The sequence below is a fragment of the Tachyglossus aculeatus genome, chromosome 5 (assembly GCF_015852505.1).
Source record: "Tachyglossus aculeatus isolate mTacAcu1 chromosome 5, mTacAcu1.pri, whole genome shotgun sequence".
NCBI lineage: Eukaryota > Metazoa > Chordata > Mammalia > Monotremata > Tachyglossidae > Tachyglossus > Tachyglossus aculeatus.
This window is the reverse complement of record NC_052070.1, coordinates 11,941,506-11,959,758: the sequence shown is the minus strand read 5'-3', so window position 1 is coordinate 11,959,758 and position 18,253 is coordinate 11,941,506. Positions and strand designations below refer to the sequence as shown.

At 44.8% G+C, this 18,253-nt stretch overlaps 1 protein-coding gene and 1 non-coding gene across 2 annotated transcripts in view; one reads left to right on the top strand and one right to left on the bottom strand.

Moving 5' to 3' along the window:
- Positions 1–13,533, top strand: part of METTL4 (methyltransferase like 4) — a 48,695-nt gene extending 35,162 nt beyond the window's left edge. The window contains exons 7-10 of the mRNA XM_038746552.1: positions 3,171–3,345; positions 4,580–4,695; positions 5,416–5,507; positions 13,114–13,533. Of these exons, the coding sequence (XP_038602480.1) occupies positions 3,171–3,345; positions 4,580–4,695; positions 5,416–5,507; positions 13,114–13,259 (529 nt within the window). The 3' untranslated portion in view covers positions 13,260–13,533. The remainder of the gene's footprint in view (positions 1–3,170; positions 3,346–4,579; positions 4,696–5,415; positions 5,508–13,113) is intronic.
- A 3,477-nt stretch (positions 13,534–17,010) lies between these two features.
- Positions 17,011–17,117, bottom strand: LOC119929179. Its single transcript, XR_005451316.1, has one exon. It is a non-coding gene; the product is annotated as a U6 spliceosomal RNA (small nuclear RNA).
- Positions 17,118–18,253: the final 1,136 nt, after the last annotated feature.

The following is an 18,253-nucleotide window of genomic DNA, read 5'->3' as shown; positions in this document are numbered from 1 at the left end:
CTTGACTTCTCTGGGCCTCAGTTACCTCATCTGTAAAATGGGCATTAAGACTGTGAGCCCATGTGGGACAACCTGATCACCTTGTAACCTCCCCAGTGCTTAGAACAGTGCTTTGTGTGTAGTAAGCGCTTAATAAATGCCATCATTATTATTATTATTATTTATTAATGATAGAAGCAGCGTGGCTCAGTGGAAAGAGCCTGGGCTTTGGAGTCAGAGGTCGTGGGTTCTAATCCCGGCTCTGCCAATTGTCAGCTGTGTGACTTTGGGTAAGTCACTTCACTTCTCTGGGCCTCAGTTACCGCATCTGTAAAATGGGGATTAAGACTGTGAGCCCCACGGGGGACAACTTGATTACTTTGTATCTACCCCGGGGTTTAGGACAGTGCTTTGCACCTAGTAAGCGCTTAATAAATGCCATCATCATCGTCATCATCACACAGTAAGCGCTCAATAAATACGATTGAATGAATGAATAAATAATAATAATAGTAATAATAATGGCATTTATTAAGCGCTTACTGAGCCCACTGTTGGGTAGGGACCGTCTCTATATGTTGCCAACTTGTACTTCCCAAGCGCTTAGTACAGTGCTCTGCACACTGTAAGCACTCAATAAATACGATTGATTGATTACTGTGTGCAAAGCACTGTTCTAAGCGCTGGGGAGGTTACAAGGTGATCAGGTTGTCCCACAAGGGGCTCCCAGTCTTAATCCCCATTTTACAGATGAGGTAACTGAGGCCCAGAGAAGTGAAGTGAGTTGCCCAAAGTCACACAGCTGACGATTGGCGGAGCCGGGATTTGAACCCATGACCTCTGCCTCCAAAGCCCGGGCTCTTTCCACTGAGCCGCGCTGCTTCTCAATCGTATTCAGTAAATACGATTGAATGAACAGAGTTGGTAGACACATTCCCTGCCCACAATGTGCTTATAGTCTGGACTCTTCCAGGCACTTAGTACCTTGGGCAAGTCACTTAACCTCTCTGTGCCTCAGTGACCTCATCTGTAAAATGGGGATTCAGATTGTGAGCCCCACATGGGACAACCTGATCACCTTGTATCCTCCCCAGCGCTTAGAACAGTGCTTTGCACATAGTAAGCGCTTAACAAATACCAAAATTATTAATTATTATTATCAGTACAGTGTTTTGCTCACAGTAAGTGCTCATGTGAGCCCACTGTTGGGTAGGGACCGTCTCTAGATGTTGCCAACTTGGACTTCCCAAGCGCTTAGCACAGTGCTCTGCACGCAGTAAGCGCTCAATAAATACGATTGAATGAATGAAGGAATGAATGAAATGTAACGGATTGATTGATTGAATGAGTGGCGTCTGTGCCTTTGACTTCTAAAAGTCTTAGTCCAGTGCTCTGCACACAGTGAGCGCTCAATAAATGCAATTGAATGAATGAAGGAATGAATGAAATGTAATTGATTGATTGATTGAGTGGCGTCTGTGCCTTTGACTTCTGAAAGTCTTAGTCCAGTGCTGTGCACACAGTGAGTGCTCAATAAATACGATTGAATGAATGAAGGAATGAATGAAATGTAAATTGATTGATTGATTGAATGAGTGGTGTCTGTGCCTTTGACTTCTGAAAGTCTTAGTCCAGTGCTCTGCACACAGTAAGCGCTCAATAAATACGATTGAATGAATGAAGGAATGAATGAAATGTAATGGATTGATTGATTGAATGAGTGGCGTCTGTGCCTTTGACTTCTGAAAGTCTTAGTCCAGTGCTGTGCACACAGTGAGCGCTCAATAAATACGATTGAATGAAGGAATGAATGAAATGTAAATTGATTGATTGAATGAACGGTGTCTGTGCCTTTGACTTCTGAAAGTCTTAGTCCAGTGCTGTGCACACAGTGAGCGCTCAATAAATACGATTGAATGAATGAAGGAATGAATGAAATGTAAATTGATTGATTGATTGAATGAGTGGTGTCTGTGCCTTTGACTTCTGAAAGTCTTAGTCCAGTGCTCTGCACACAGTAAGCGCTCAATAAATACGATTGAATGAATGAAGGAATGAATGAAATGTAACGGATTGATTGATTGAATGAGTGGCGTCTGTGCCTTTGACTTCTAAAAGTCTTAGTCCAGTGCTCTGCACACAGGGAGCGCTCAATAAATACGATTGAATGAATGAAGGAATGAATGAAATGTAATGGATTGATTGATTGAATGAGTGGCGTCTGTGCCTTTGACTTCTGAAAGTCTTAGTCCAGTGCTCTGCACACAGTGAGCGCTCAATAAATACGATTGAATGAGTGAAGGAATGAATGAAATGTAACGGATTGATTGATTGAATGAGTGGCGTCTGTGCCTTTGACTTCTAAAAGTCTTAGTCCAGTGCTGTGCACACAGTGAGCGCTCAATAAATACGATTGAATGAATGAAGGAATGAATGAAATGTAACGGATTGAATGAGTGGTGTCTGTGCCTTTGACTTCTAAAAGTCTTAGTCCAGTGCTCTGCACACAGTGAGCGCTCAATAAATACGATTGATCGATTGATTCTAAAATGAAATTAATCAAAGGCTGTTTTAATTGTGGCCACCAGATGTCAGCCTTGGCTCATCCATGATTCTCGTGGCATTTTCATCATCATCAATCGTATTTATTGAGCGCTTCCTGTGTGCAGAGCACTGTACTAAGCGCTTGGGAAGTATATATATTTATCAATCAATCAATCGTATTTATTGAGTGCTTCCTGTGTGCAGAGCACTGTACTAAGCGCTTGGGAAGTCCAAGTTGGCAACATCTAGAGACAGTCCCTGCCCAACAGTGGGCTCACAGTCTAAAAGGGGGAGACAGAGAACAAAACCAAACATACTAACAAAAGAAAATAAATAGAATAGATATGTACAAGTAAAATAAATAGAGTAATAAATATGTACAAACATATCTACATATATACAGGTGCTGTGGGGAAGGGAAGGAGGTAAGATGGGGGAGATGGAGAGGGGGACAAGGGGGAGAGGAAGGAGGGGGCTCAGTCTGGGAAGGCCTCCTGGAGGAGGTGAGCTCTCAGTAGGGCCTTGAAGGGAGGAAGAGAGCCAGCTGGGCGGATGGGCAAAGTTCTCCGAAGTTCTCATTCATTTTCATGGGTTTCCTCTCATTAATTGTCACATATTTGATGACCCTGTTTTCTGATCCTATGTAGGTACGGTTACCTACCGTCCTGGCAAATCAAGCAAATTCCCATCCCCAAACTGGCGGCTCCCAACTGTCTGGTGATCACCTGGGTGACTAACAGACAGAAACACCTGAGTTTCGTTAAAGAGGAACTTTATCCTGGCTGGTCCGTAGAAACACTTGCCGAGTGGCATTGGGTGAAAGTAAGTGCCGTAGTTGTTCGGTTTGTTTGTAGCCCCCTCCTTCCTCTCCCCCTCCCCATCCCTCCCCTGCCTTACCTCCTTCCCCTCCCCACAGCACCTATACATATGTATATATGCATATATGTTTATGTACGTATATGTATATATGTTTGTACGTATTTATTAATCAATCAATCGTATTTATTGAGCGCTGACTGTGTGCAGAGCACTGTGCTAAGCGCTTGGGAAGTACAGGTTGGCAACATATAGAGACCGTCCCTACCCAACAGTGGGCTCACAGTCTTACTCTATTTTACTTGTCCTTTATTTTACTTTACTTCTAGACTGTGAGCCCACTTTCTAGACTGTGAGCCCACTGTTGGGTAGGCACCGTCTCTATACGTTGCCAACTTGTACTTCCCAAGCGCTTAGTACAGTGCTCTGCACACAGTAAGCGCTCAATAAATACGATTGATTGATTGTACATATTCTATTTATTTTATTTTGTTAATATGTCTTGCTTTGTTGTCTGTCTCCCCCCTTCTAGACTGTGAACCCGCTGTTGGGTAGGGACCATCTCTATATGTTGCCAGCTTGTACTTCCCAAGCGCTTAGTATAGTGCTCTGCACACAGTAAGCGCTCAATAAATACGATTGATTGATTGTACATATTCTATTTATTTTATTTTGTTAATATGTCTTGTCTCGTTGTCTGTCTCCCCCTTCTAGACTGTGAACCCGCTGTTGGGTAGGGACCGTCTCTAGATGTTGCCAGCTTGTACTTCCCAAGCGCTCAGTACAGTGCTGTGCACACAGTAAGTGTTCAATAAGTAATAATAATAATAATAATGACAATGACATTTGTTAAGCACTTACTATGTGCAGAGCACTATTCTAAGCGCGGGAGGGGGGGAACACAAGGTGATCAAGTTGTCCCACGTGGGGCTCACAGCCTTAATCCCCATTTTACAGATGAGGTAACTGAGGCTCAGAGAAGTTAAGTGACTTGCCCAAGGTCACACAGCAGACGTGGTGGAGTTGGGATTCCACTGAATGAATGAATGAATACTGCCTTTTAACTGTGAAAATCATTTATACCAGATGCTAGTTAAGAGGCCAAGCCCTCATTCATTTCCTGAGGTACGAACAATCCCGTATTTTTGAATATGCTAAATGAGTAGAAAGTATACCGTATGTTTTTGCAATATCATCAGTATGCATTTTCTGAATGTGCCTTTTTGTTCCTTTGCGACAGATTACCAGATCGGGCGAATTTGTGTTTCCGTTAGATTCACCTCACAAAAAGCCTTACGAAGGTCTTGTTTTAGGAAGAGTCCAAGGAGGAACCGCATCACCGTTGAAGAATGAGAGGTATTTTCCTAGATCAACAATATATAATGTTTAAACTACCTTGTGAAGGGAAAAGTAGGCCTGTGTATCCCTTTATTTCTGCATATTTCATCAATCGTATTTATTGAGCGCTTACGGTGTGCAGAGCACTGTACTAAGCGCTTGGGAAGTACAAGTTGGCAACATATAGAGATTTGAAAATTAACAGATTAGTTTCGGTGGTTAGGTTTTTGCCTTGCTACATTTTGTTTTTCTCAGAGCCTGGGCAATCTGATAAGCTGTCCTTTAATCATCATCATCATCAATTGTATTTATTGAGCGCTTACTATGTACTACTATTAATGAATCAATCCATCCTATTATTTGAGCTCTTCCTATGTACAGAGCACCGTACTAGCCACTTGAAAGAGTACAGTGCAATGCAATACAGTAGCATAAGTAGACGTATTCTCTGCCCACAAAGAGTTTACAGTCTCATCACAGGAAATCACAATATGTCTTGTGCTTCCCAAGCGCTTAGTACAGCGCTCTGCACACAGTAAGCGCTCAATAAAGACGATTGATTTTAATCCTTAGATATTTGATTTCCTCGAGGTGTCTTTCTCAGTTACACGAATTTATATTATAATTAAATTATAATTTATAGTTCATCAGTGGGGAGAGAGAATCAAAGGGATGAGCCTCTATATCGAACACGGGTTTCATCAGCATGACATGTTTCTCCTTCCGATGTCGTCCTAGGAAACCTGAAGCGGAGACGTCTCCGATCCCAAACCACAAAGTAATCGTCAGCGTGCCCTGCGTCCTTCATTCTCACAAACCTCCCCTTTCCGGTAGGCCTCTCGTTGAACAGAAATTAGAAGAAAAATTTCGAAAATCGATAAGCGGGTGCTGTTCGTAGATTGTAACGGCCCGTCTATTGTGAATTTGTAAAACGGGGATTAAGACTGTGAGCCCCACGTGGGACAGCCTGATCACTTTGTATCCCCCAAGCGCTTAGAACAGTCATAGTAAGCGCTTAACAAATGCCAACATTGTTATTATTATTATTAATTTGCCGCCAGCTGCTTCTCAAGTGAACTCCAGCCGGATGGATTGGGGGGCCCCTCTCTGTGGAATTAAAACGCGGATATCCAAACTCCTCTTTTTATCAGTAGCTTGCCGGGGGGAGGTGGGTAACGTCTGACGGCGTCCCTTGGAAATTCCTTGTGGCTTCACCCCTTCCTTTGACCGACTTGCAGGGAAACGTTTGCCGAACGGTCCAAATCGGCGTCGAGACCGGGAACCCTGTTCGGAAAGACTGGACGTTGTCAAATGTTGCCAACTGGGGATACGGAGACCTCAAACTGGCTGAAAAAGGAAGGCAGTATTAAGCTTTGGTTCAAAAGGGAGTCGTCCAAGGATTTGGCACCATTTTTGTACCGGGCCGAGGAAAGATGAATTATTGAATGTATTCAGGGCTCCTTTCCACTGGCTCACCTTCTGTACATATTTATTACTCTATTTATTTTACTTGTACCTATCTATTCTATTTATTTTATCTTGTTAGTATGTATGGTTTTGTTCTCCGTCTCCCCCTTCTAGACTGTGAGCCCACTGTTGGGTAGGGACCGTCTCTATATGTTGCCAGCTCGGGCTTCCCAAGCGCTTCGTACAGTGCTCCGCACACAGTAAGCGCTCAATAAATACGATTGATCGATTGATTCTGTCCCAACCGATCCATTTGCTAATTGCTGTGGGGCTTATTTCCCACACTGGCAACAAACAGCGGTCGCGGGGACCTAAAGTCGTCTCCCGCCGTGGCCGACGTTGGTAAAGATTTCGGATCGAATGGATCGCCGGGTTTTAAATCGTCCGAATGCGCGAGGTGAAGGGTGGCCTTAATGGAGTAGGTAACGCGCGATAAAAGCGAGTTAGGGCTGCCAAAACTACTTCCCGATCTCTGATTTCGAGCTGTTTGAATTTGAAGGAACGCCGCATTTTCATCTAGCCTGTAGAGAGCAGTTGCATCCCTCTATTTGTCCTTCCGTCACCGTCGTTCGGACTCTGAGTTCGGGAGGAAAGGACCTGCCCGATTTGCATTTGTTATTTACGGTCGAAGGAATAACGAAAGTATCAGCAATTAAACGTGTGGCCCGTGGTTTGATTGCATGCTACATCTATAGATGCTTTTATCAGCGTAACATCTGTTGGATCAGTTTATCAGTAAAACATGTTATCTTATCAGTAAAACATCTATATAAGTACCTATAGAACATGCGTTGGTACCCGTAGAGCAGCGGTATGATTTATTTCTCTCGGGAAAGCGGAAGGTGCAAATAAAGTAAGCCATCGAGAAGAGGCATTTCCGATCCCGCGCTGCATATAATAATGAAACCGTGACTGAAGGGGTTTTTGGTGACTCACGGTCGGTGCTTAATGCTTACAGCTTTAATATGCCACTATAAATGTTTTTAAACAGTTTTCTCAACATTAAAACAAAAATCCAAATTCACTCGAGGTTTGAATTGAAGTAACGTCAGTTTTAGGGGGGTGTTTATTTAAATTTCATGTGTTATTTCAGCCTGGCCCCGTGGATAGAGCCCGGGCCTAGGAGTCGGAAGGACCTGAGTTCTAATCCTGGCCCTGCCATCATCATCATCATCATCATCAATCGTATTTATTGAGTGCTTCCTATGTGCAGGGCACTGTACTAAGCGCTTGGGAAGTACAAGTTGGCAACAGATAGAGACAGTCCCTACCCAACAGTGGGCTCACTGTCTAGAAGGGGGAGACAGAGAACAAAACCAAACATATTAACAAAATAAAATAAATAGAATAGATATGTACAAGTAAAATAGAGTAATAAATATGTACAAACATATATACAGGTGCTGTGGGGAGGGGAAGGAGGTAAGACGGGGGGATGGAGAGGGGGACGAGGGGGAGAGGAAGGAAGGGGCTCAGTCTGGGAAGGCCTCCTGGAGGAGGTGAGCTCTCAGTAGGGCCTTGAAGGGAGGAAGAGAGCGAGCTTGGTGGATGGGCAGAGGGATTGGGGGCATTCGAGGCCCGGGGGATGACGTGGGCCGGGGGTCGACGGCGGGACAGGCGAGAGTGAGGTACAGTGAGGAGATTAGTGGTGGAGGAGCGGAGGGTGCGGGCTGGGCCGGAGAAGGAGAGAAGGGAGGTGAGGTAGGAGGGGGCGAGGTGATGGACAGCCTTGAAGCCCAGGGTGAGGAGTTTCTGCCTGATGCGTAGGTTGATTGGTAGCCACTGGAGATTTTTGAGGAGGGGAGTAACAGGCCCAGAGCGTTTCTGCACAAAGATGATCCGGGCAGCGGCGCGAAGTATGGATTGAAGCAGGGAGAGACACGAGGATGGGAGATCAGAGAGAAGGCTGAGGCAGTAATCCAGTCGGGATAGGATGAGAGCTTGTACCAGCAAGGTAGTGGTTTGGATGGAGAGGAAAGGGCGGAGCTTGGCAATGTTATGGAGGTGAGACCGGCAGGTTTTGGTGACGGATTGGATGTGAGGGGTGAACGAGAGAGCGGAGTCGAGGATGACACCAAGTTTGCGGACCTGTGAGACGGGAAGGATGGTAGTGCCGTCAACAGATTTATTAAGTGCTTACTATGTGCTTTGCACTGTTCTAAGCGTTGGGGTGGTTGCAAGATGATCAGGTTGTCCCACGGGGGGGCTCACAGTCTTCATCCCCATTTTCCAGATGAGGGAACTGAGGCCCAGAGAAGTGAAGTGACTTGCCCAAAGTCACCCAGCTGACAGTTGGCGGAGCCGGGATTTGAACCCAGGACCTCTGACTCCAAAGCCCGGGCTCTTTCCACTGAGCCCCGCTGCTTGTAGTCTCTCCCGAGACTACAATATAGCAATAAACAGACCCATTCCCCACCCACAGTGAGTTTACAGTCTAGTAAGCGCTTACCAGAGGAGCAGCGTGGCTCAGTGGAAAGAGCCCGGGCTTTGGACTCAGAGGTCATGGGTTCAAATCCCCAGCTCCGCCAACTGTCAGCTGGGTGACTTTGGGCAAGTCACTTAACTTCTCTGGGCCTCAGTTGCCTCATCTGGAAAATGGGGATTAAGACTGTGAGCCCCCCGTGGGACAACCAGATCACCATGTAACCTCCCCAGCGCTTAGAACAGTGCCTTGCGCATAGTAAGCGCTTAATAAATGCCATTATTATTATTATTATTATTATTATTATTATTATTATTACCAAATGCCATAAAAAAAAACCCTAAAACAGACCATCCTAAACCAGCACAGTTTTATTCTTAAAACTGCTCCTTCCAGAACAAACTCGGCACGATTGCCGTCCCTTCCAACTCCCCAGAGAAGAAGCTTCTCCTTTCTTTCCGCGTCCCTTAAAAATTAATCGGTTAAATGCCGGACATTTTCTCGTTTATAGCCTCAAAGTCCCAGACAATTCTGTTGGCAGATGATTCGACGCGATGATCATTTCTTCCTGTCAGGGCCAGAGTTTCCGTCACATGTCATCAATTAAGAAGGGAAGAATGTTTCGCCTTTAACTTTTTTTTTTTTGATGGCATTTATTAAGCGCTTACTATGTGCAAAGCACCGTTCTAAGCGCTGGGGAGGTTACAAGGCGATCAGGTTGTCCCACGGGGGGCTCACAGTTTTAATCCCCATTTTCCAGATGAGGGAACTGAGGCCCAGAGAAGTGAAGTGACCTGCCCAAAGTCACACAGCTGACAATTGGCGGAGCTGGGAACTTGGGGCTGCCGATAAAATTCATCCCAACTGGAGTCACAGCGAGGCCTGGTAAGCGCTTAGTACAGTACAGTAATCAATCAATCAATCAATCATATTTATTGAGCGCTTACTATGTGCAGAGCACTGTACTAAGCGCTTGGGAAGTACAAGTTGGCAGTAAGCGCTCAGTCAGTACGATTGAATGAATGAATGGCAGAAAGGGGCCTGCGAGTCGGAGGACCTGGGTTCTAATCCTAGCTCTGCCTGCTCTGTGATCTTGGGCAGGTCACTTCACTTCTCTTTTAATAATAATAATAATAATAATAATGATGGCATTTGTTAAGCGCTTACTATGTGCAAAGCACTGTTCTAAGCGCTGGGGGGGGATGCAAGGTGATCAGGTTGTCCCACGTGGGGCTCACAGTCTTCATCCCCATTTTCCAGATGAGGGAACTGAGGTGCAGAGAAGTTAAGTGACTTGCCCAAGGTCACACAGCAGACACGTGGAGGAGCTGGGATTCGAACCCGCGACCTCTGACTCCAAAGCCCGAGCTCTTTCCACTGAGCCACGCTGCTGCCCTTTTAGAGAAGCAGTCTTTGAGACTGTGAGCCCACTGTTGGATAGGGACCGTCTCTATATGTTGCCAACTTGTACTTCCCAAGCGCTTAGCACAGTGCTCTGCACACAGTAAGTGCTCAATAAATAGGATTGATTGATTGATTCCCTGCCTCAGTTGCCCTGTCTATAAAATGGGGCAGTCAACACCTGTTCTCCTTCCTCCTTAGACCGAGATTCCAGGGTGGGAGGGAGACTGTGTCTGACCTGATTAGCTCGTATCCACCCCGGCCTTTAGAACAGTGCCTGACATGTAGTAAGCGCTTAATGAATAGACTGATAATAATAATATCAACAATCCCACTGTTGGTTTGATCTGGCACTTGGTAATCATGGACTACCTAGCCTACTCTTTGGCAACCGGATTAAAATAGGTGATGGGCTCTACTCAGTAATAATAATAATAATAATAATGATGGCATTTATTAAGTGCTTACTATGTGCAAATCAATCAATCATATTTATTGAGCGCTTACTGTGTGCAGAGCACTGTACTAAGTGCTTGGGAAGTACAAGTTGGCAACATATAGAGACGGTCCCTACCCAACAGTGGGCTCACAGTCTAGTAGGGGGGTCACAGTCTAGTAGGAGGCTATATACTATATATAGTAGGATATATATATATACGCTATATCTATCGATCTATCTATAATAATAATGGCATTTATTAAGCGCTTACTTTGTGCAAACCACTGTTCTAAGCGCTGGGGAGGTTACAAGGTGATCAGGTTGTCCCACGGGGGCCTCACAGTCTTCATCCCCATTTTACAGATGAGGTAACTGAGGCCCAGAGAAGTGAAGTGACTTGCCCAAAGTCACACAGCTGACAATTGGCCGAGCTGGGATTCGAACCCATGACCTCTGACTCCAAAGCCCGGGCTCTTTCCACTGAGCCCCGCTGCTGCTGTAATCAGGAAATGTTTCTGACTGGTTCATCTTTAATAATAATAATAATGGTATTTGTTAAGCGCTTACTATGTGCAAAGCACTGTTCTAAGCGCTGGGGAGGTTACAAGGTGATCAGGTTGTCCCACGGGGGGCTCACAGTCTTCATCCCCATTTTACAGATGAGGTCACTGAGGCCCAGAGAAGTGAAGTGACTTGCCCAAAGTCACACAGCTGACAGTTGGCCGAGCTGGGATTCGAACCCATGACCTCCGACTCCAAAGCCCGGGCTCTTTCCACCGAGCCCCGCTGCTGCTGTAATCAGGAAATGTTTCTGACTGGTTCATCTTTAATAATAATAATAATGGTATTTGTTAAGCGCTTACTATGTGCAAAGCACTGTTCTAAGCGCTGGGGAGGTTACAAGGTGATCAGGTTGTCCCACGGGGGGCTCACAGTCTTCATCCCCATTTTACAGATGAGGTAACTGAGGCCCAGAGAAGTGAAGTGACTTGCCTGAAGTCACACAGCTGACAGTTGGCCGAGCTGGGATTCGAACCCATGACCTCTGACTCCAAAGCCCGGGCTCTTTCCACCGAGCCACGCTGCTGCTGTAATCAGGAAATGTTTCTGACTGGTTCATCTTTGTACCTCAAAGATAAATGCTGATTTCAGATGCAACCCTAGATGATATTAAAGGTGAAAATAGGCTGTTAGGGGAGAGAATTCACGGTTTGGAAAATGAAAGAATTGTGGAGGTCATTGTCCTCTCAGGCTCCTGGGAAATTTTTCTTTTCCAAAAACAGCATCTTTTAACTGCATGTTTATGAAAACGCCAGAATTCCTCAAGCCAGCACCTGTGGGAGTTTGAAAGTCCGGCCAGGAAAACCATTTCCATTTTGGCATTAATAACCGCCTGTCCGGTATTTCACTTGGTTTGTCGAACTGCTGTATACATACCGAATATTATTTTACGAGAGAAAAGTGGAAGCCGCAAAATGCAATTAAAAAATGGGGGATTTGATAGAGGTCTGACAAATCTCAGAAAGAACAGGGAAATGATCACTCTCCTCATGAGGCAAGCGGCATTTGCTTCTAATTTCTTGATACGACAGCATTTTAAAGATTGTATCATTTAGGTAATCTCATCTTTCTACTTGTTTCCTTGGCTTTTTTTTCCATAATTCCCCCCCACCCCCCCCCACCCGGGGATTTTTTTGGTGCTATTTAGTATCACTGTAGCTGATGCAATAATTTCAATACAGCCGATTAGCATCTTAATCAAGATTGTGAATTGGTTGAAATATCTGGTGCTAATTGAGTATCTTTTTAACCAAAATGAATCCCATCACAGCCGTTTAAGGATTCCACTCTTAGTAAAATTTTTGCAGATGATAATCCTTTGCAAGTAAACCGCACTTCCAAGAATAAGGAAAAGTTGTATGATTAATAGGGAGGACTTGACTTCAGAACTCAGCTGATGATAGCAGAATTATTAGGTGATGAGTGATAATCTTGAGCCTGCTTTCTTATGCAAACATAATGGAACGAGTCTGGTATTACAAAGCTGTTACAATTTAGTGTCATTCACTCACTCGGTCGTATTTATTGAGCACTTCATGTGTGCAAATCACTGTACTAAGCGCTTGTCAGAGTACAATATAACAATAAACAGACACGCTCCCTGCCCACGACGCACTGATGTGGTTTTATTTTTGAAATCTTCACATTGAAACCAACCTTGCGCGTATTCCCTCGGCACTAATGCCCTTCCCTGCAGTGTTATTTTTGAGAAGAAATCCCACCCCCGGCCCCGCACGCCCAATTGCTCCTGATTTAATTGTTCCTTTAAACATTCAAAAAAAGGATACTTCCATTTTTCCTTTTCCCGTGCATCGACAACATTTATTAAAAAATAGAGAAAGTTAGTACTCGGGAGATGTTATGTTGACAGTGCTGAAAAATGGAAAAGTCACCTGTGTTGAAATCCCTATTCCTCGCCTCCAAATGAAAACCAATAAATCAGGGCTATTGAAGGCTCCGATCGTATTGTTCGCAATCTCAAGGGCACTTATTTCGAATGACTCGCTAACTATAAATAGCAAAGGCTTGTTGATGAAATCCTTGAAATTAATTTGCTGTCTTTTTTTAATGAAACGTTCCCTGTTTTCATCTCTCTGTAGCTGAAAGGAAATTGATTTTTCTTTTTTAATCTTTTTTTTTTGGACAGAGGTTCTAGCAGACTATCTCAAGCCAGATGTGGAATGCTTGGAGTTGTTTGCCCGCAATCTGCATGCCGGGTGGACCAGCTGGGGTAACGAGGTGCTCAAATTCCAGCACGTTGATTATTTCGTGGCTTCCGAGATCGGGCACTGAGGACCGTCTCTCGTCGTCAGGAATATTTCTCCCCCGGGGCGCCCTCCCATCGCCTCGGGCCACGTTGCCTTTTTTTCTGACCCTCTCTGTTCTTAGGGTGTACGGTCAGTGGGACTCAAAATGTTTTATGGTGGGACAGACTCTTTCTGTTTCTGCTCAGGCATTTCACACTTCAGTTGCACCGTGGTTCCATTTGTTTTGGACTTGTTTGTGGCTTTGAAGGCGAGGGAGAGAGAGAGTACAGTGCTCTGCACACAGTAAGCGCTCAATAAATACGATTGATTGATTTTGATTGATTGATTCCCTGACAAGGCCCTCATTTCCTCTTCTCCCACTCCCTTCTGCATCTCCCAGCCCCACTTAAGTACATGTCCATAATGTATTTATATTCATATTTGACAGTCAGTCTCCTCCGTTCTGAGCCTTATTGAGGGCACATCTCCTTCAAGAGGCCTTCCCCCCTTGTCTCCCTCTCCATCCCCCCCGTCTTACCTCCCTCCCCTCCGCACAGCACCTGTATATATGTTTGTACATATTTATTACTCTATTTTACTTGTATGTATCTATTCTGTTTATTTTATTTTGTTAATATGTTTCGTTTTGTTCTCTGTCTCCCCCTTCTAGACTGTGAGCCCACTGTTGGGTAGGGACTGTCTCTATCTGTTGCCAACTTGGACTTCCCAAGCGCTTAGTACAGTGCTGTGCACACAGTAAGCGCTCAATAAATACGATTGATTGATTGATTGATTGATTGAGTGGCAACAGAAGCCCTGGACCCTTGTCGTAGACCCCGCCAAGAACATTCTGAATCAGTAGCCTGCAAAGCCCAAATCGAGCCATTGGTGCTCTGGAGGTTTTACTATGGTTTCAGATTCTGCAGTGGGTCATTTGTGAACCTTTCTTAATTTGATTTGTTTTTTTTTTAATGTAGAACTAGGTCATGTCTGTATGGGATCATCATCATCATCATCAATCGTATTTATTGAGTGCTTACTATCAATCAATCAATCAATCGTATTTATTGAGCGCTTACTATGTGCAGAGCACTGTACTAAGCGCTTGGGAAGTGCAAATTGGCAACACATAGAGACAGTCCCTACCCAACAGTGGGCTCACAGTCTAAAAGGGGAAGACAGAGAACAAAACCAAACATACCAACAAAATAAAATAAATAGGATAGAAATGTACAAGTAAAATAAATAAATAGAGTAATAAATATGTACAACCATATATACATATATACAGGATACTTACTACATACTTACTATGTGCAAAGCACTGTACTAAGCACTTGGGAAGTACAAATTGGCAACATATAGAGACAGTCCCTACCCAACAGTGGGCTCACAGTCTAAAAGGGGAAGACAGAGAACAAAACCAAACATACCAACAAAATAAAATAAATAGGATAGAAATGTACAAGTAAAATAAATAAATAAATAAATAGAGTAATAAATATGTACAACCATATATACATATATACAGGATACTTACTACATACTTACTATGTGCAAAGCACTGTACTAAGCACTTGGGAAGTACAAATTGGCAACATATAGAGACAGTCCCTACCCAACAGTGGGCTCACAGTCTAAATAAAATAAATGATGAAAATAAATGATTGGATTCTGCCTTTGACAGGGGGTTAGGATCTCTAACTCAGCCATATTGGCACCCCCTTCTAAAATGGCTCGTCGCGCGGGCCCCGTTATTTTCTTTTTTTCAATAATTTACAAAAATAAACCTGGAATTCTCTCATGGGAGGAGGAGGAGTGGTGTATGGCCGAGAAAGAGGACTCTCCTCATTCCTTGAGCCAGAGGAAACAGGATATGAAAACTTCACTGGGGGTCAGGGGTCAGAGAAGGTATCCTGAGGGCAGGAAGGGACGCTGGAGAAAGGAGAAACTCTTTCTCACGGCCTCTCTTGGTGCCTTATTTCCTCTTAATACTCCAGTAGTGGTTACTCACCTGTTGGAGAAGGGATAGGAAGCAGTCCCCACAGGCCACAGGAAATGGTTCTGTGGCATAAATGCTGCCTCCTCTCTCTTCCCCGGCAGACAGGGGCCCTGGAAGCCGAGGTAACCAACTCGGTTGTGTAGTAATGAGGGTATTTGTTAACCACTTACTGTGTGTCAAGGGGTGGGCATAAGGAGGCAAACCTCTGGAAAAAAAGATCATTTGCATTAACATTGGGCCACCCTGAGGAGCAGTGCGGCCTAGTGGAAAGAGCCCATGCCTGGAAGCCAGAGGATCTGGGTTCTCACCACAGCTCTGACGTTTCCCCTGGCCTTCGGCAAGACCCTTAACTTCTCTGGGCCTCGGTTTACTCATCTGTAGAACGGGGATTCAGCACCTGTTCTCCCTCTTATTTGGATTGAGAGCCCCGTGTGGGACAGAGGCTGTGTCTGACTGGATTAACTTGGCTCTGCTTAGAGCCGTGCCTGATACCTAGTAAGTGCTTAACAGGTATAAGAAGAAAAATACTAGCACACCTTTGGCTTTTAGCCTTTCTGTGTTGAACTGCGACAAAAGGCACCATTGGAGCCCACCCGAACGGGAGCTGACAGCCCCCGGTTTCCCACAGAAGGAGGAAGAAGGCTTCCAAGCAAATCACAGGCCTCAGAAAAATTCCTGTCACCTAGAATGTCTCTCTTGCTTCCCCTCTCTTCCCCAGCCAGCAGACTGCCCAAATCAATCAAACAATGGTATTGATTGAGCACTTATTATGTACAGAACACTGTACTAAGCACTTGGGGGACAACCGAATTAGCAAACACGTTCCATGCCCACCAAGAGCTAAAGTGAAGGTAACTAGTCTTTGAGAACAGAGCAGGGAAAGGCTGGAAGAAGAAACCTTCCCTTCAATAACGCTCAGTCCTAAGGATTTCCATTCTATTTCCCCTTACTGGTTACAATCGATCAATCGTATTTATTGAGTGCTTACTGTGTGCAAAGCACTTGGGAGAGTACTAGGAGGCAATGTGGCCTATTATGCCCACCCCTACTTAACCGTAAGGATTCCCCTGAGACGTTCGGGCCTCCAATTACATTTTTTTGAAGCAGCGTGGCTCAGTGGAAAGAGCCCGGGCTTTGGAGTCAGAGGCCATGGGTTCAAATCCCGGCTCCGCCAACTGTCAACTGTGTGACTTTGGGCGAGTCACTTAATGTCTCTGGGCCTCAGTGACCTCATCTGTAAAATGGGGATTAAGACTGTGAGCCTCCCGTGGGACAACCTGATTACCTTGTAACCTCCCCAGCACTTAGAACAGTGCTTTGCGCATAGTAAGTGCTTCAAAAATACCATCATTATTTATTATTATTATTATTTCTTTTTAAGGAAAAGTCCTTTAAAGAAAACACACTTACCCCAGACATACACAGCTGTAGAGGTGTTTGTGCTGATCATGATGGCTGGTAATCAATCAATCATCATCATCATCAATCGTATTTATTGAGCGCTTACTATGTGCAGAGCACTGTACTAAGCGCTTGGGAAGTACAAATTGGCAACATATAGAGACAGTCCCTACCCAACAGTGGGCTTACAGTCTAAAAGGGGGAGACAGAGAACAAAACCAAACATACTAACAAAATAAAATAAATAGAATAGATATGTGCAAATAAATAAATAGAGTAATAAATATGTACAAACATATATACATCTATACAGGTGCTGTGGGGAAGGGAAGGAGGTAAGATGGGGGGGATGGAGAGGGGGACGAGGGGGGAGAGGAAGGAAGGGGCTCAGTCTAAAAATATGGAACGCTTCACGAATTTGCGTGTCATCCTTGTGCAAGGGCCATGCTAATCTTCTCTGTATCGTTCCAATTTTAGTATATGTGCTGCCGATTCAATCAATCAATCGTATTTATTGAGCGCTTACTGTGTGCTGAGCACTGTACTAAGCACTAGGGAAGTGCAAGCTGGCAACATATAGAGACAGTCCCTACCCAACAGTTTGGCTCACAGTCTAGAAGAATAAAGAATAAACACTCCTGTTAGCCTTCAATAAATACCATTAATTTGACTGATTAGATCTGAACACGTTTATATCACGTACAGCGTTTCTAAATCTTTATATTCATTTGTAATAATAATAATGATGATGGTACTTGTTAAGCGCTTACTATATGCCAAGCACTGTTTTAAGCGCTAGGGTAGATTCAAGTTAATCAGGTTGGACGCAGTCCCTGTCCCACGTGGGGCTCACACTCTTAGCCCACTGTCGGGTAGGGACCGTCTCTATATGTTGCCAACTTGTACTTCCCAAGCGCTTAGTAATAATAATAATAATAATAATAATAATGGCATTTATTAAGCGCTTACTATGTGCAAAGCACTGTTCTAAGCACTGGGGAGGTTACAGGGTGATCAGGTTGTCCCACGGGGGGCTCACAGTCTTAATCCCCATTTTACAGATGAGGGAACTGAGGCTCAGGGAAGTGACTTGCCCAAAGTCACCCAGCTGACAATTGGCGGAGCTGGGATTTGAACCCAGGACCTCTGACTCCAAAGCCCGGGCTCTTTCCACTGAGCCACGCTGCTTCTTAGTCCAGTGCTCTGCACACAGTAAGCGCTCAATAAATACGCTCGATGGATTAATCCTCATTTTCCAGATGAGGGAACTGAGGCCCAGAGAACGGAAGTGACTCGATCAAGGTCACGCAGCAGACAAGTGGCGGAGCCGGGATTAGAAGGCAGGTCCTTCTGACTCCCAAGGCCGGGCTGTAGCCACTGAACCACGCTGCTCCTCTAGTTCATTCATTCAGTCGTATTTATTGAGCGCTTACTGTGTGCAGAGCACTGTACTAAGCGCTTGGGAAGTACAAGTTGGCGACATAGAGAGGCGGTCCCTACCCAACAGCGGGCTCACACTCTAATAAGACCCTAGTGGAAATGAACGTGGGTCCTGAGAGTCGGGGGGACCTGGGTTTTAATCCCGCTCTACCGCTTGCCGGCCGTGTGATCTTGGGCAGGACACTTCATTTTTCTGT